A 17,589-nucleotide genomic window follows, 5' to 3' on the forward strand; every position below is an offset into this window, starting at 1 on the left:
CTTTGCTGCTGCAATGCTGGTTGACTTCGTGCTTGGATTTTTTAGTTTGGATTTCTCTAGTCTTGGCCATTTTACTCCTTTCCACTAACGATCTGAAGAATTTTAACCCTACTTCCCTGGATTTCTAGCCATTACCATAATTTTTTTATTTGAGAATTTTGATATTACTTTTGTTATTGGATTTCATTTTATGTTTCACATTTAGGCGATATCTGATGCTTGTTTCTCCCCCATTTCTTTGTTATACTTCTACCATTTATTAAAGAAACAAATGAATTGTTGTGTAAATTTTAGAAAATAGACATTAAATAATCAACTCTAAAATTAGAGATAAACTAAGATTTAGAAACTTAGGGTCCAATGGTAAATTAATTTATCTCCCTTTACCTTTAGGTTAATTGTTTGTTTTCTACTTTTCGTTTCTTTTTAAATCAAATCAATTTTGGAAAATTTAAAAATTTGTTTTTTGTTTTTGGAAGTTGATTGTTGATTCAAACGTTTTCTATAGAAACATGAATCTCTTAGAAATGGTTTTTTTTTTTTTTTTTTTAAATTTTAATTTTTATTGGTTAAAAAGTCTGTTTTCCACCGCCTCTGCACCTTGTGTCCATGATAGATATTTAATTGCGGCATGTCCATGATATTTATATTCAATTGTATTCAATTGTGCTCTCTGCCATGCGGGAGACAGGAGCATCAAACATCAGACAAGTGTTTGGAACCGTATGAAGTGGAAGCTCCACGTATGTTTTGAAGCCGCTGGATTCGACTTTTGAATAATAAGAAGGTGAGCTGATCCGCTTCCGGTGGAGCACTCTAGATGACCGGCGCTGGTTACTGCCCGATTCGACTTTTGAATAATAAGAAGGTGAGCTGATCCACTTCGAGTGGAGCACTCTAGATGACCGGTGCCGATTACCATAGAAGAGGGGTTGAAGTACTTTCGTTCGGTAAGACACATTATATTTTTATATTGATATTATATATCTATTTGATGACATTAAACTACAAATTCATTTGTATCTAAGTTAGTTGATAAAAGTTTAGGAAAAACAATTATTAAAAAAAAAAAAAGAATTGATTGATATATGATGAAATAGATGTGAAAAAAAGGGTAATATGGAAGGATTAGATTGAGAATAGAAAATAATTACGTGATTATGCACATTAAAATAAATAATAAAAATACTTGGATAAATTAAAAAAGAATTAATTTTACCAACATGTTTGATGATTAAGATTCTTCTATAATTGCTTCTAAGTTTTGACCCTACAAACAAAAGCAATCCAAACGGACCCAAAAAGCACATGACTAACATCAAACCTTGTGGTGTTATTGCATTCTTTTAAGTATACATCCGACAATACAAGGCAAATTGCAATCCCTCTTAAGCTCACTCCTCAATCTAAAGAATTAAAGCACAAAAGGTGTGGAAACGTTACTGAAGTTTAGTTCTAAACAACCTGAGAGAATCAAACGTTTGAAATTGTGAAGGAATCAACAACTGTGCGCAATTTATCTTTCATTTTCTCCCACCTCCTCTCATTTGCTCCGGTCGTCAAAGTGTAGAATTTTCCTGCCAAATATAATTTGTTGGATAGGCCTAATAAGATTAACTTGGAAAACTAATTGTAATGAAGTTCCATACCATTGGAAACGGCAATTGTGCTAAGAGCATGGCGAGTGTAGTTTGGAGCTTGAGCTACAAACTCAAATGTGTAGTATGCTTTCCCATTAACTTCATGCTGCATCATTCATCAACACAGACCAATGAGTATATAGACGAGGGTTCACATGGACTAGCTTTCGAACGTTAAAACAAGTTAAGAAGTACTTATGGGGAGCTATCTTGAAGAAACATGCACTAAAATGTACTCTAGAGCATTGTTTTCTTCAGAAAAATAAGGTCAGATGGCCAAGAAGAAGTGACAAGCTACTTCATTCGAGTGGGTTCTATAGTGTCATGTGTTTGGAATGAAGGGAAGAACTGATGAACTTCACTTCACAGATTACAATTGGTTTTACTTTTGGATGTATTTTTCACTTTTGATGATTGATTTAGTGTTGCCAAGAAAATCTGTGGAAAAATACTCTGAAGAAACTTTCCACCATAGTGGTCGAGTGATACTGTCAGATCCCATATTGGTTGGAGAGGGGAACGAAACATTCTTTATAAGGATGTGGAAACCTCTCCCAGACGCGTGCTAAAATCTTGAGGGGGAGTACAAGTGGGAAAACCCAAATAGGAAAATATCTGCTAGCGGTGGGCTAAGACTATTACAAATAGTATCAGAGCCAAACACCGGGTGGTGTGCCAGCGAGGATGCTGGACCCCCAAGGGGGATGGATTGTGAGATCCCACATTGGTTAGAGAGGGGAACAAAACATTCCTTATAAGGGTATGGAAACCTCTTCCTAGTAGACACATTTTAAAACCTTGATGGGAAACCCAGTCTAAGGAGGACAATATCAGATAGCAATGGGCTAGGGCCGTTACAGATTTAAGGGGTAAGTTCCTTTACTGCTACTCTTTACTTCACTTCATAGAAACTAGTATGACAATATCTGAGATGAGTATAGATAGACAAACCTCTGATGCTTCGATTAACTTCGTTTTTTGATTAGAAGGAGATAGAACCTTCTTTATCAAAGTTTCTGCAACCTGAACCATACAATACTAACTGAAGTGACCTACAACTTAAAAGAACAACTTATTGCATTATTCTAACATTTTAAAGCTAACCTGTTGAGGGGGACCAAAATCTCGAATATCTTCTTTGCTGGTTGGTATCAGATTGACACTGACACTTTCTAACGGTTCAATTACATCTTTGAACACCTTATCTTGACCATCAATGACTACTTCCTGCTCACTCCTCGAGTGAAAAAGGATTTAGAAACGTGCATCTTTTGCCAAGTAGTTAAATTTAAAGTGGACTGTGTGTGCAAAAGTAAGGGAGTGGAGGAAACAGAAAACTGAACAATTAAAAGTACCTGCCACCCAAATGGATAAAGGAATGAGTAACCATCTGTCTTATCAGTAACTGATAGAAACCCTTTCTTTGATTCTGCAGCAACTGAGCAATATCAAGCGGGTACTCTTAGGATATCATCATCCTTCAATTTGAAAGAAATAAATACAGTGCAAGCTAGAGGTGCTAATTTTAGAATTGAACTTCTTGAAAGAGAAATATAAGATATCAGTAAGTAAATAGGAGTGATGAATCTTACATGACATGGAATTCATGTCTGCAAGAGAAATCCAAGTGATAAAGGAACTGCCAGCTAGTAGCTGGCGTCTCCCAAGCCTATCTGCCAAAAAACAGAGCAACTATTGAACAATGAAATTCTTTAATAGAGCAAGAATGCAGTGAGATCATCCACGGGATGAGATTCAAAGGCAGTATAAAAAATGCCTGAATTGTGTAAGAAAATGCTTGAATTCTGATAAAACTATACAAGCCAGAAAATACCATTTGAGTGATATAAGTAATGAAGAAACAGTACATGGTAAGCTAGCAAAACGAAAATCCATACTAGCCCATCATGACTTGTGTTTCTGGTCATGAAAAGGAGGAGACTCATATTCAACCCCTCGATTCACACAACAATTTGATACGGCCCATTAATCATAAATGAATATTCATGAATCGTAACGCTACGGTACCTACAAGTTATGGGGATCAGGAGTGAAACTGAGTAAACTTTTTGGTTGTTTTTATGTTGTTGAATAATTTATTTAGATTGCATGTCTTTTAAACTGGGCTGTTATACAAAATGGTATTAGAGCTAGACACCAAGCGGTGTGCTAGTGAGGACATTGGACCTCCAAGGAGGTAGATTGGATTGTGAGATCCCACGTCGGTTGGAAAGGGAACATCATAAAGGTGTGAAAACCTCTCCCTACTAGTTTTAAAATCGTGAAGCTAACAATACTTAACGAGCCAAAGCGGACAATATCTACTCGCGGTAGGCTTAGGCTGTTACGAAAACTATGTCCTCTAAGAAGATTTGCTTAGTACATGTCTCACTTCGTTTTAATTTCCCTTTCATTTACTACTTTGCAATGTGGTTTCTTTCTATTACTTCAATATATCAGTATGGCGATGGCGGTGAGTCATGTTTTCTAACAGATGATTAAGAGTTATCAAACCTTCTACACTCCCTATTTGCTTCCGCCAAATCATCTTGATTCATAACACAGTCAAGATCTAAAAGTTAAATGCCGGCATAAGAAACACTCTAATTCAAGTGACAACAGATTTTCAATCTCAATTCGCTAAACTAACCTTCGGAACTGCAGGCTTGACCATTACTGGAAGATCCGTGTGCTTGCTCGGCCCGGACAAGAAACGAAATCCCCGCTCTGCAGCAAACAAATCTTCCACGGAGTCTCTGTAAGCAACAAAACATTACCGATCGTTAATTAGAATATGGATCGGCATAAAACAGAAACCAAAATCGAGAAGAATCGGAAGGAATTATGCACCTGAGGAAGAGAATTGACGAAGAAGGACTTATGGATAGAGGGGGAGCAATGCAGAGAAGCCATTGAAGGTGGTTTGGTTGTGAATCGTGTGCTTCGTTGAATGTGAGATGACCTTATCTTTTGGTTCTGTTCTTGGATTTCCTATCCGTTGTGTTCGCGGGTTCGCTCAGCCACATTTCTTGCGTCGGCCCCTCACCCGTTTTTCGGCCTTTTCTCTCTCTCTCTCTTCTATTTATACCTCTCCCAAAAAATGAAGATTTTTTTATAAATACATAAAGCTAAATTAATATTATATATATATATATATATATATATATATATATATATATATATATATATATATATATATATTCATATTCTTCCCAAAACCCTAATTTGACCTAATTTTCTTAAAAAATTGTTAAAACGGACATTCGATGGACGGCCAAAGATGGAATGAAATGTTGGCATGGGGTTTCTTTCCATTCCATTTTCAGTCTTTTTCCATTGAAATTGATCTTGTATACGCCGGTTGAAGCATCTAAACGAACCAGTAGAGGCAGCTGTGGCAGAGACAACAACAAAAGCACTAGTCTCCGTTGGTCACTTATCAGCACGGGAAGCAACATAGGTGGCAGGAACTTACTAGGGTTTAGATACCCATTCGAAGAGCATTCGTTTACCTCTCCTTAGGAGTCGAGAGCTGCCAGCCCTAGAGGTACCACACTAACAGAGGTATTCCAACCTGATACGGATCCCTAATAGTTTTCCACGTGAGCTGATAGAAGGTTTTGATCTGTTGAAATATGATTCAAAGTATTCAAAGTTTTGAATTTTGTAAATGTTCTTTAGTTCATCCGTCGGTTTTCAACCCGACAGACTCAGAGAATTCATAGTTCGTACAACACATTCAAACATCGAAAGATACAATGAACTTTTTAAAAAAGATTTGGAAGGATGCGACTTATCAATCAAGACAAAGATTTTGAATCTACAACCAGTGTGATAAATTATGATCCAAATGAGTAGCTAAGGTCGGAGATGAAGCAGTAGTACTCGTATATATATATATATATACTTCTCTCTACCCAAGGTTATATATGCTAAGTTGTTGTTATCTTTCTCTTGCTGGCTTATATAACGTCTCTTTCCAAAATCTCTCTTTCTAAAATCTCTCTTTCTAAAATCTCTCTCTCCTCGTTTTCTAAAACCTTCTTTTAAAACCGAGGCTAGAGGCTCGATCATACGTCGCTTGGCCGTAGGCGACGCAAAAACAAATTGGCTGTGCGGCACTCACTTTCCAACGACAAGTGAGCTAAGCCAATTTGTTCTTGCGTCGCCTACGGCCAAACGACGTATGATCGAGCTTCTAGCCTTGGTTTTAAAAGAAGGTTTTAGAAAACGAGGAGAGAGAGATTTTAGAACGTTATATAAGCAAGCAAGAGAAAAATAACAACGGCTTAACACACACACACACATATATATATATATATATATATATATATATATATATATATATATATATATATATATATATATATATTTGGGTTGAAAATGAACTATCAATGAACATATGAACTTATCAAAGAGGACAAAGGTTTTGAATCTTCAACTAACTTTATACGATTCAACTAAGTAGTGTGGGAAGATATGAATAGTGGAGGGAAGGAGATGAATAATGGTGATTCAACTAAGCAGTAGTGTGGGAAGATATGAATAGTGGAGGGAAGGAGATGAATAATGGTGAAAGAACGAAGAAGACGACAGAGCTGTTAGGATCGCTCAACAACGTGCACACACAATCAAGATAAACACAAAGAACAGGGGAGAGAAAACAAAGAGAAAATTTAAGGAGTAATATTGGTGTAAGGAATCAGATATAGGACGAGGCTCCCATCTTTACTGTAAATAGACGCGACGAGGCTCCATCTTTACTGTAATTAGACAGGACGAGGCTCCATCTTTACGGTAAATAGACACGACGATGCTCCATCTTTACTGTAAATAGACCGTATGAGGCTCCATCTTTACTGTAAATAGACACGATGAGACTCCATCTTTACTGTAAAATAGACACGACCAGGCTCCATCTTTACTGTAAATATGCACGACGAGGTTCCATCTTTGCTGTAAATAGACACGAGGTACGAGGTTCCATTTTTACTGTAAATAGACATGATGAGGCTCCATCTTTACTGTAAATAGACATGACGAGGCTCCATCTTTACTGTAAATAGACACGACGAGGCTCTATCTTTACTGTAAATAGACACGACGAGTCTCCATCTTTACTGTAAATAGACACGAGGTACGAGGTTCCATCCTTACTGTAAATAGACACGAGGTACGAGGTTCCATCCTTACTGTAAATAGACACGAGGTACGAGGTTCCATCTTTATTGTAAATAGACACGACGAGACTCCATCTTTACTGTAAATAGACATGACGAGGTTCCATCTTAACTATAAATAGACACGACAAGGCTCTATCTTAACTGTAAATAGACACGACGAGGCTCCATCTTTACTGTAGATAGACATGACGAGGCTCCATCTTTACTGTAGATTGACATGACGAGGCTCCATCTTTACTATAGATAGACACGATGAGGCTCCATCTTAACTGTAAATAGACACGAGGCTCCATCTTAACTGTAAATAGACAAGACGAGGCTCCATCTTTATTGTAAATAGACACGACGAGGCTCCATCTTTATTGTAAATAGACACGACGAGGCTCCATCTTAACTGTAAATAGACACGACGAGGCTCCATCTTTACTGTAAATAGACACGACGAGGCTCTATCTTTACTGTAAATAGACACGACGAGGCTCTATCTTTACTGTAAATAGACACGACGAGGCTCCATCTTTACTGTAAATAGACATGACGAGGCTCCATCTTTACTGTAGATTGACATGACGAGGCTCCATCTTTACTATAGATAGACACGATGAGGCTCCATCTTAACTGTAAATAGATACGAGGCTCCATCTTAACTGTAAATAGACAAGACGAGGCTCCATCTTTATTGTAAATAGACACGACGAGGCTCCATCTTTATTGTAAATAGACACGACGAGGCTCCATCTTAACTGTAAATAGACACGACGAGGCTCCATCTTTACTGTAAATAGACACGACGAGGCTCTATCTTTACTGTAAATAGACACGACGAGTCTCCATCTTTACTGTAAATAGACATGAGGTACGAGGATCAGACACGAGGTACGAGGTTCCATCCTTACTGTAAATAGACACGAGGTACGAGGTTCCATCTTTATTGTAAATAGACACGACGAGACTCCATCTTTACTGTAAATAGACATGACGAGGTTCCATCTTAACTATAAATAGACACGACAAGGCTCTATCTTAACTGTAAATAGACACGACGAGGCTCCATTTTTACTGTAGATAGACATGACGAGGCTCCATATTTACTGTAGATTGACATGACGAGGCTCCATCTTTACTATAGATAGACACGATGAGGCTCCATCTTAACTGTAAATAGACACGAGGCTCCATCTTAACTGTAAATAGACAAGACGAGGCTCCATCTTTATTGTAAATAGACACGACGAGGCTCCATCTTAACTGTAAATAGACACGACGAGGCTCCATCTTTACTGTAGATAGACACGACGAGGCTCCATCTTTACTGTAGATAGACACGACGAGGCTCCATCTTTACTGTAAATAGACACGACGAGGCTCCATCTTTACTGTAAATAGACACGACGAGTCTCCATATTTACTGTAAATAGACACGACGAGGCTCCATCTTTACTGTAGATAGACACGACGAGGCTCCATCTTTACTGTAAATAGACACAACGACGACGAGGCTCCATCTTTACTGTAGATAGACACGACGAGGCTCCATCTTTACTGTAGATAGACACGACGAGGCTCCATCTTTACTGTAAATAGACACGACGAGGCTCCATCTTTACTGTAAATAGACACGACGAGGCTCCATCTTTACTGTAGATAGACACGACGAGGCTCCATCTCTACTGTAAATAGACACGACGAGACTCCATCCATCTTTATTGTAAATAGACAAGCTTCATCTATCTTTGGTGTAAATAGACACGAGGCTTCATCTTTATTGTAAATAGACACCATGCTACATGACTCATCTTTATTGTAAATAGATACGAGGCTCCATCTAAATACATACGAGGCTCCATCCTTACTGTAAATAGATACCAGGCACATCTTTATTGTAAATAGACACGCTCCCTCTTTACGGTAAATAGACCGGCTCCATCTTTAACGGTAAATAGGCATCAAACTCGGTTTTCATTTTGGAAATTATAAACGGAGGACAATTTTGGAATTTCAGTTGGAATACCAAATGCTAAAACAGAAGTTGAATCTCTCATGTTTAAGCATAGAGAGGTGAAAAAGCTGGTAAACAACCAAGTGTTGAATCTGTTGCTTGTTTCTAAACCTACAAGAAAGCTGGATATGTTTTGTTCTAATGGGTTTCTTTAAAGGAAACTTGGACGACCATTTCTTGGTTAACCAAATGAATATGGTTCAATGGCTGAAGTCTGTTAACAAAAACCCTACCGGAGATATCAAGTGTCCAACACCTACAATATCGTCGGCCTGTCGGAGACTTCGACATGACAGCCTTGTCCTGTGTAGTGGTCTGTTCTCTAATATGTTTTTCTGTTCTTCCGATGTTGACAATACTGTTTTTTTAATATGGGGACCGTTTTGTGCAGCGCCAAAGTTTATTTTATAAGCTTTTTTGGGGTTGCAATGAGAATTGTTATGATATCATGCCACCTCTCAGTTTCTGCAGTGATTTGAGCTAATTGGTCGATGAAACACCATCCTTAAAGCTATGAATTTTACAAGTTTGAAAGTTCATTGCATAGTTCAAGCAGATTTGCTGCTTCAAATTAGGGTTTTTGACTAAAAGTTTATAAATTTTGTGTTGTTCATTTGAATATCAGATGCAAAACCCTAATTTTAATCCTAAAATTAAAATACAATCGTCAAATTTCGAAACCCTAGTTTTCTTTTCTCGAAAATAGTAGAATAATAATAATAATTTTCGTTTAAGAAAAATACCATTTATGTGGAAAAAATTGATAGAGACCGTTTTTTTTTTGTTGGAAAAGTTAACGACAAAATAGGGACTGTTTTGATAATTTATTGAAAGTATAGGGACCAAAATGATATTTCTAACCTAATGTCTTTGTTTGGGTGAAAAGGGTATGGATCAAAATTGTTGTGTTCTTGTAAAATTTGGAAATAAATGAGCTTTTAGTTCTTGTGGTGAGATCATGACCTTTTGTCTTTGTCCATTGATATGCATATTGTGAATAAGAACAAGTGGGTTATGAGTATTATGAGTTGATATCATCTTTACCTTCTAATGGTCTATGAACAATTGTAAATTTAGTTACTTTTGGAGGAGACCTAATTGTTAAAAGATTACGTGTTTAGATTGCTGTATTTGATTTAAATCTTCTGATGGTTAGGAGTCGATTTGTTTTTTATTTGATTTACTCTTGATTTGATTAGATTTTGTTTTGATTTGTTTACGGATTTGTTACAAGATTTTCTGATTTCTAGGTAGATTTTCTAGATATCTCTTTCTATTCTCTGTGTATATATAGAGCATTCTTGCTCTTCAAAATTCAATCATCTTATCAATTATTCAATCAATCCCTCCTTCACTAACAATTGGTATCAGAGCCTATCTTCTTAAGGGATCTGTGAGATCAAGATGGAAGGAGAATCCAGTTTTTCCGCTGTTGCACCACCAATCTTCGATGGAGACAATTATCAAATGTGGGCAGTTCGTATGGAGACTTATTTGGAGGCCTTGGATCTTTGGGAAGCAGTAGAAGAGGATTACGAGGTCCCTCCACTCCCAGCAAATCCTACTGTAGCACAAATCAAATTACATAAGGAAAAGAAGACAAGGAAATCAAAGGCGAAAGCTTGCCTATTTGCCGCTGTATCTCAAATGATCTTCATGCGAATAATGTCCCTCAAAACAGCAAAGGAAATCTGGGATTATCTCAAGACCGAATATGAAGGAGATGAGAGGATTCGTGGAATGAAAGTCCTGAATTTGATCAGGGATTTCGAGTTACAGAAGATGAAGGAGTCAGAGTCGATAAAAGAGTACTCTGACAGACTTCTCAGCATCGCCAACAAGGTGAGATTGCTTGGTTCTGTATTAAATGATTCCAGGATCGTTGAAAAGCTGCTAGTCACTGTTCCAGAGAAGTTTGAAGCCACCATTACTACTCTGGAGAACACCAAAGACTTGTCAAAGATTTCTCTTACAGAGCTCTTGAATGCTTTACAAGCACAAGAGCAAAGGAGATCTATGAGGCAAGAAAGGGTGATTGAAGATGCCTTACCTGTTAAGCATCAGGACAGGTATAAAAACAAGAAAATTTTCAAAAACCAATCGACGTATGGAGATCCATCTGCAGATTATCAGAAGACAAAAGGAGGAGGTTTCAGAAAATCCTATCCACCTTGCCGCCATTGTGAGAAGAAAGGTCATCCACCATTCAAGTGTTGGAGAAGACCTGACGCCTTCTGCTCCAAATGCAATCAACTTGGACATGAAGCTGTGATCTGTAAAGCCAAAGATCAGGTGAAAGAAGTAGATGCAGAGGTAGTTGATCAAGAAGAGGAAGAAGAAGATCAATTGCTTGTGGCCACTTGTTTCTCAGGCAAAGAATCAAGCGAGAGTTGGTTGATTGATAGTGGGTGCACAAATCATATGACATATGACAAGGAGTTTTTTGAGGAATTAAGAGACACTAACGTCAAGAGAGTGAGGATTGGCAACGGTGAACACTTGGAAGTCAAAGGAAAAGGCACAGTAGCTATAACAAGTTATGAAGGTACAAAATTTATTCCAAATGTTTTATTTGTACCTAAAATTGATCAAAATCTCTTAAGTGTTGGTCAGTTACTTGATAAAGGCTATAAAGTGTTGTTTGAGAATAAACAGTGTTTTATCAAAGATGCTAGTGGCAAAGACTTGTTCAATGTCAAAATGAAAGGAAAAAGCTTTGCTCTAAATCCGATGGAGAAAGAGCAGATGGCCTTTATATCCAAAGCTAGTGCCACTGAGATTTGGCACAAAAGACTTGGGCACTTTCATCATCGAGGTTTGCTTCAGATGCAGTCAAAGAAGCTGGTAGAAGGACTCGCTGACATTAATGATGACATGCCTCCTTGCCGTGCTTGCAATTTTGGGAAGCAACATAGGCAACCCTTTCCTAAACAGGCATGGAGAGCCTCGAAAAAACTGCAGCTGGTTCATACTGATCTTTGTGGTCCTCAGCGAACACCATCATTAAATGGTAATCTTTATTACATTATTTTTATTGATGATCTAACAAGAATGTGTTGGATCTTCTTTATGAAGCAAAAGTCAGAGGTTGCGGGTGTATTTTGGAAACTCTAAGGCCAGAGTCGAGAATGAAAGTGCATGCTTGATTCAGACTGTAAGATCAGATAATGGCAAGGAGTACACTTCAGAAACTTTTAACAGGTTTTGTGAAGAGGCTGGAATTGAACATCAGTTGACAGCACCATACACTCCTCAACAGAATGGCGTCAGTGAAAGGAGGAATAGATTCATAATGGAGATGACGAGATGCATGCTTCATGAGAAGGATCTTCCAAAACGTTTTTGGGGAGAAGCAGCAAACACTGCTGTGTACTTGCAAAATCGAATTTCAACAAAAGCTGTGAAGAACCTGACGCCATTTGAAGCTTGGTATGGTTACAAACCTTCTTTAAAGTTCCTTAAAGTATTTGGGTGTCTTTGCTTCACTTACATTCCACAGGTCAAGCGTGATAAGCTTGACAAGAAGGCAGAAGCTGGCATATTTGTTGGGTATAGCACTATATCCAAAGCTTACAGAGTTTTTCAACCGCACACTAGTCGAGTTATTATGAGCCGAGATGTTCATTTTGCTGAAAATGAGCAATGGAATTGGGAAGAACTGACAAAGGTGAATCAGATTCCTAATGCACCAAACAATTTAACCTTTGGTAGCATGTTAGAAGAATCTGAAGATGAACGACAAGAAGAGTCTGAAGATGAACAACAAGATGATTTGGTTGATGATGCACCTGTAAGAGGTACAAGGTCACTATTTGATATTTATCAAAGGTGTAATGTAGCTATTTGTGAGCCTGCAGGGTTCCATGATGCAAAAAACAGCCAACATTGGATGGCTGCAATGCAGGAGGAGCTTTCGATGATCGAGAAAAACAAAACATGGAAGTTGGTTGATCGACCTCTAAACAGAAAGATAATTGGAGTAAGATGGGTATTCAGAACAAAGCTAAATCCTGATGGTTCAGTTAACAAATACAAAGCAAGACTTGTTGTGAAGAGATATGCACAAGTTTTTGGAGTTGACTATTCAGAAACATTTGCACCTGTTGCCAGGCTTGATACAGTAAGATTGTTGCTTGCTCTTGCTGCTCAAAAGAGTTGGAAAGTATTCCAGTTAGATGTTAAATCTGCATTCTTAAATGGAGTCTTGCAAGAAGAAATTTTTGTCGAGCAACCTGAAGGTTTTGTTAGCAGAGGCAATGAAGATAAAGTCTACTTGCTGAGAAGGGCTTTATATGGTCTTAAACAGGCTCCGCGAGCATGGTACAGTAAAATTGATGATAATTTGGTTGGTCTTGGCTTTCAGAAAAGTCAATCTGAACTCACACTGTATGTCAAGCATGAAGGTACAAATACTTTAGTCATTTCTCTTTATGTAGATGACTTATTAATTACAGGAAGCAATCCAAAGCAAATTAACAAGTTCAAACTGGAAATGAAAAAGATATTCGAAATGACAGACCTTGGTTTGATGTCATATTTCCTTGGCATTGAGATCAAGCAAACCCAAGATGAAGTGTTCATTTGTCAAAAAAAGTATGCAAAGAAGATACTAAAAAAATTTCAGATGGAGGATTGCAAAGCAATGAATACTCCTATGAATCAAAAGGAGAAGCTGGTCAAAGATGATGATTCTGCCAAAGTTATTGAAGCTGAGTTCCGGAGCTTGGTAGGGTGCCTGATGTACTTAACAACAACCAGACCTGATATCGTAAATGCTGTAAGTATTCTCTCCAGATTTATGCATTGTCCCAATGAGACTCACATGAAAGCTGCAAAGAGAGTTATCAGATACATCAAGGGGACCTGGAATTATGGAGTGAAGTTCTTAAAGCACAAGGAAATGAAGCTAATTGGTTTCTCTGACAGTGATTGGGGTGGCTCAATCGATGACATGAGGAGTACATCTGGTTACTGTTTTTGCCTCGGATCAGGCATGTTCTCTTGGTGCTCAAGAAAGCAAGAAACTGTAGCTCAATCCACTGCTGAGGCAGAATTGATAGCTGCAACCGCCGCAGTAAATCAAGCTCTCTGGTTAAGGAAAATTCTCGTGGATTTAAACTTGGAGCAAAAACACAGCACTGAGATACTAGTTGATAACCAAGCTGCTATTGCAATCTCCAATAATCCAGTTTTTCATGGAAAGACTAAGCATTTCAACATCAAGTTATTCTTTGTTCGAGAAGTTCAAAAGAGTGGTGATGTGACTCTTTGCTATTGCAAATCTGAAGATCAAATTGCAGATGTCCTTACCGAACCGCTGCCACTTAGCAAGTTTGAAGATTTCAGAAAAAAACTTGGAGTTTGCAGCATCTAAACCAGGAGGAGTGTTAAAAGATTACGTGTTTAGATTGCTGTATTTGATTTAAATCTTCTGATGGTTAGGAGTCAATTTGTTTTTTATTTGATTTACTCTTGATTTGATTAGATTTTGTTTTGATTTGTTTACGGATTTGTTACAAGATTTTCTGATTTCTAGGTAGATTTTCTAGATATCTCTTTCTATTCTCTGTGTATATATAGAGCATTCTTGCTCTTCAAAATTCAATCATCTTATCAATTATTCAATCAATCCCTCTTTCACTAACACTAATGATACTCTTAGCAGGAGTACATATGCTGATGGCAAGCTACGCTTCTGCATAATCTTCTGCTGTTTCTGATGGCAAGTTTATCATAGCACTTACCTGTAACAGCCTAAACTCTCCGTTAGTAGACTCGTTATGCATCGTCGTTAGCTTCACGGTTTAAAATACGTCGGCTACGGAGAGGTTTTCACACCCTTATAAGGAATGTTTCGTTTCCCTCTCCAACTGATATGAGATCTAACAATCCACCTCCTTGGGGATCTAGCGTCTTTACTGGTACACCACCCGATGTTTGGCTCTGATATCATTTGTAATAGCCCAATCCCACCATTAGTAGCTATTGTCTGCTTTGGCTCATTACGTATCGCTATCAGCCTCACAGTTATAAAACACGTATGCTAAGGAGAAAGTTTCTACACCCTTATAAGGAATATTTCGTTCTCCTCTCCAACTGACGTGAGATCTCACAATCCACCCCATTGGTGACCTAGCGTCCTTATTGGTACACCACCCGGTGTCTGGCTCTGATACCATTTGTAATAACTCAAGCCCACCACTACCGGCCATTGTCTGTTTTGCCCATTATATATCGCCGTCAGCTTCACAGTTATAAAACACGTATGCTAAGGAGAAAGTTTCTACATAGTTATAAGAAATGTTTCGTTCCTCCCTCCAACCAATACCTGATTTGAAAAGATTAAATGGCATCAATGGAAAGCCATGGCTTTGTATCATCTAGAGTAGTGTTGGCTATATGGCAGGAATTACAACCAATAGGAGCATGCCACGAGTGAGAGTAGCCATTGTTATGCATTAGAAGGAGCTGGAAATAGTTACCCGAGTAGCCAAAGGACCAGTGTTGGCTCTCCTGTCGTTGGAGGACGACACCTTTGTTGGTAGAGGCTATTAGCTTTGTCTCACTACAAGATCTGGTCGGATGATTCTTGATTTGGTCTGGACCCACTCACGTGTGTATTGAAGTGTCTAATGGCACTTAGAGAAAGACAAAGAAACTCTCATGCACAAATCTCCCTAATCTCTTCTCAACCAATCATCCTTAATCTTCATCTTCCCTCCACTTATTTAAGACCATATCACTTACAACCATCAACTCACCATATCAGCTATCCTCGTGGCAGATTCTGATGCTTCATACATACATATGGTACTTACCTTCTTCATTATACGACCTAAATCCGTTCTATTTGCATTACATACGTACGTTAATTATACTTTGATGTAGGTGCAACACTTGATCGAGAAGTGTCTGATCTTCCGCATGACCAAAGAAGAGTGCATGGACGCCCTCTCCAAACATGCAAATATTTCACCCATCATCACGTCAACAGGTAGTAGTAGTAGTAGTCGTCATTTTTCATTGTTTCAATCAAACCCTTGAACGCTATGATTGAGCTAAGCCGTTCCAATTATGCAGTGTGGACCGAGTTAGAGAAGGAAAACAAGGAATTCTTCGAGATATATGCACAATCTCAAAGAGACAAGGACAGAATGTCTGAGGAAGAGACAAACCAAATGATCCAACGGATGATCTCGGAATCCTCGAAAGGGGACCCTAAAAACTAAGCCTGCCACGAAAATGACCTCAGCTTCGAGTTTCTTCTTCCTTACTTCAAGAATCTATCATCGCTTTCAAATAAAACCCACATAGAGAATATGTTTGAGGTCCCCATTGGTTGAAACAAATCATATGCAAATGAGTACGGAGTGTTCCATTGTTTGTGTAATTGTCATGTTCTTCCTTATAACCAATCATCTTGTGCCATGTCATTATATATTTATTTGAAGGCATTAGTTGTTGAATGTTGTTCATTGACTCGTGCTACCTCGGGAAAGCTTTCTTGTCTTATTGTTATTGCAATCACATCAATGAAGATAGCTCATATTGATGTGGGGACAATTGGGAAGTTGGCTTTTTTCTTGTTCAAATCATGAACTTGTACACGGTATTTGAAGGCAACCTTATCGCTTTCGTTTCGTCACGAGTCCATAATCAATACATCGACGCGTATTTCATTTGAATTTGGTTGTTAAGATATTCGAGGAAAAATAGATATGTCTTAATCTCGATCTTTTAAACTTAATTCAGACAATTAGTATGTTCATTTCCACACGTTTTTGCTATGCTTTAGTTATATCTCTCTATTCTCTCCATGCTCTCGTTCTCGATTTCAAACCTACTATATTCATCAACCCTCCGTACACTCAACTCGATCACCCAACTCAATTTTCCTTTAAGTTCATGCACAATCGACACCTAAATCTTAGACCTTAATACAATTAGAGCATCGATATGTCCCCTCCATTTGTTTCTGCAACCTAGCTTTGATATCAAATGTTGGATATGACCCACGATTGAAATATACCGAAACAAATATTTGAAGCAGAAAGAACAACTTGAGGGGAAAGTTTCTTGAAACAAAGAAACTTTAAGCACTATTACTCTTAAAGTCTCTTTCAAGTTGATAACTTTTGCTAAGGTAAACTTATTAACTCATAGTCTGTCAATCATTTAGATATCCAAAAATAAAGTTAATAAGAAAATTGAAAGGGTATGAACTTTATCAAATAGGGCTCGATAAATAGAGATCGAACATGATGCGATATTGCATAAAGATTCTTTTTAGAGATTTCGTGGTTGAAGATGAGGATGTGAAGTTATGAAAGAGGACAAAGGTTTTTAATTTTCGAGCACGTTATATGGTCCAACTGATGAGGCATGGTGATAGTTCTCGAAGTTTTTAATTTTTGTCTGAATAATAATGAAGAAAACGACGAAGCGTTTGTCATGTTACGATTCTTTTGTAAATTTTAAACGAAGGACAATTATGACATTTCACTTCGGATAACAGAAATATAACCTTATATCTTTAAGCTTAGAGAAGTGAGTGTTAATTGAACACGACTCTCACAGTGGTGTGATATTGTCCACTTTGAGCATAAGCTCTCATGACTTTGCTTTGTGCTTCTCAAAAGACCTCGTACCAATGGAGATAGTATTCCTTGATTATAAACGGATCATTCTTTCGCTAAATTAGCCAATGTGGGATTTTCAGAAAGCCGGGAAATAACAAAGTAACTAAGTATTGAATCTCTTGCTTGTT

General features: G+C 37.9%; 2 protein-coding genes across 3 annotated transcripts; one reads left to right on the forward strand and one right to left on the reverse strand.

The window, feature by feature from the left end:
* Window positions 1–1,313: 1,313 nt before the first annotated feature.
* On the reverse strand, window positions 1,314–4,699 carry LOC111788071 (psbP-like protein 1, chloroplastic). 2 transcript variants are annotated; one of them, XM_023668231.2, is made up of 8 exons: window positions 4,491–4,699; window positions 4,291–4,396; window positions 3,233–3,313; window positions 2,996–3,078; window positions 2,745–2,867; window positions 2,592–2,663; window positions 1,650–1,746; window positions 1,314–1,577 (listed from the first exon to the last, which is right to left on the reverse strand). In XM_023668231.2, the coding sequence occupies exons 1-8, from the start codon at window positions 4,551–4,553 to the stop codon at window positions 1,474–1,476; spliced, it is 729 nt and encodes a 242-aa protein (XP_023523999.2). In that variant the 5' UTR covers window positions 4,554–4,699; the 3' UTR covers window positions 1,314–1,473. The 2 variants fall into 2 exon arrangements, with proteins under 2 accessions (XP_023523999.2, XP_086977408.1); XM_087121282.1 differs by having other exon boundaries at window positions 3,233–3,332; window positions 4,491–4,689.
* Window positions 4,700–15,591: 10,892 nt separating this feature from the next.
* On the forward strand, window positions 15,592–16,212 carry LOC111803423 (uncharacterized). The gene is made up of 3 exons (XM_023687856.2): window positions 15,592–15,632; window positions 15,711–15,816; window positions 15,903–16,212. The coding sequence occupies exons 1-3, from the start codon at window positions 15,630–15,632 to the stop codon at window positions 16,049–16,051; spliced, it is 258 nt and encodes an 85-aa protein (XP_023543624.2). The 5' UTR covers window positions 15,592–15,629; the 3' UTR covers window positions 16,052–16,212.
* Window positions 16,213–17,589: the final 1,377 nt, after the last annotated feature.

The sequence above is a fragment of the Cucurbita pepo genome, chromosome 1 (genome assembly GCF_057944985.1).
Source record: "Cucurbita pepo subsp. pepo isolate OVF chromosome 1, ASM5794498v1, whole genome shotgun sequence".
NCBI lineage: Eukaryota > Viridiplantae > Streptophyta > Magnoliopsida > Cucurbitales > Cucurbitaceae > Cucurbita > Cucurbita pepo.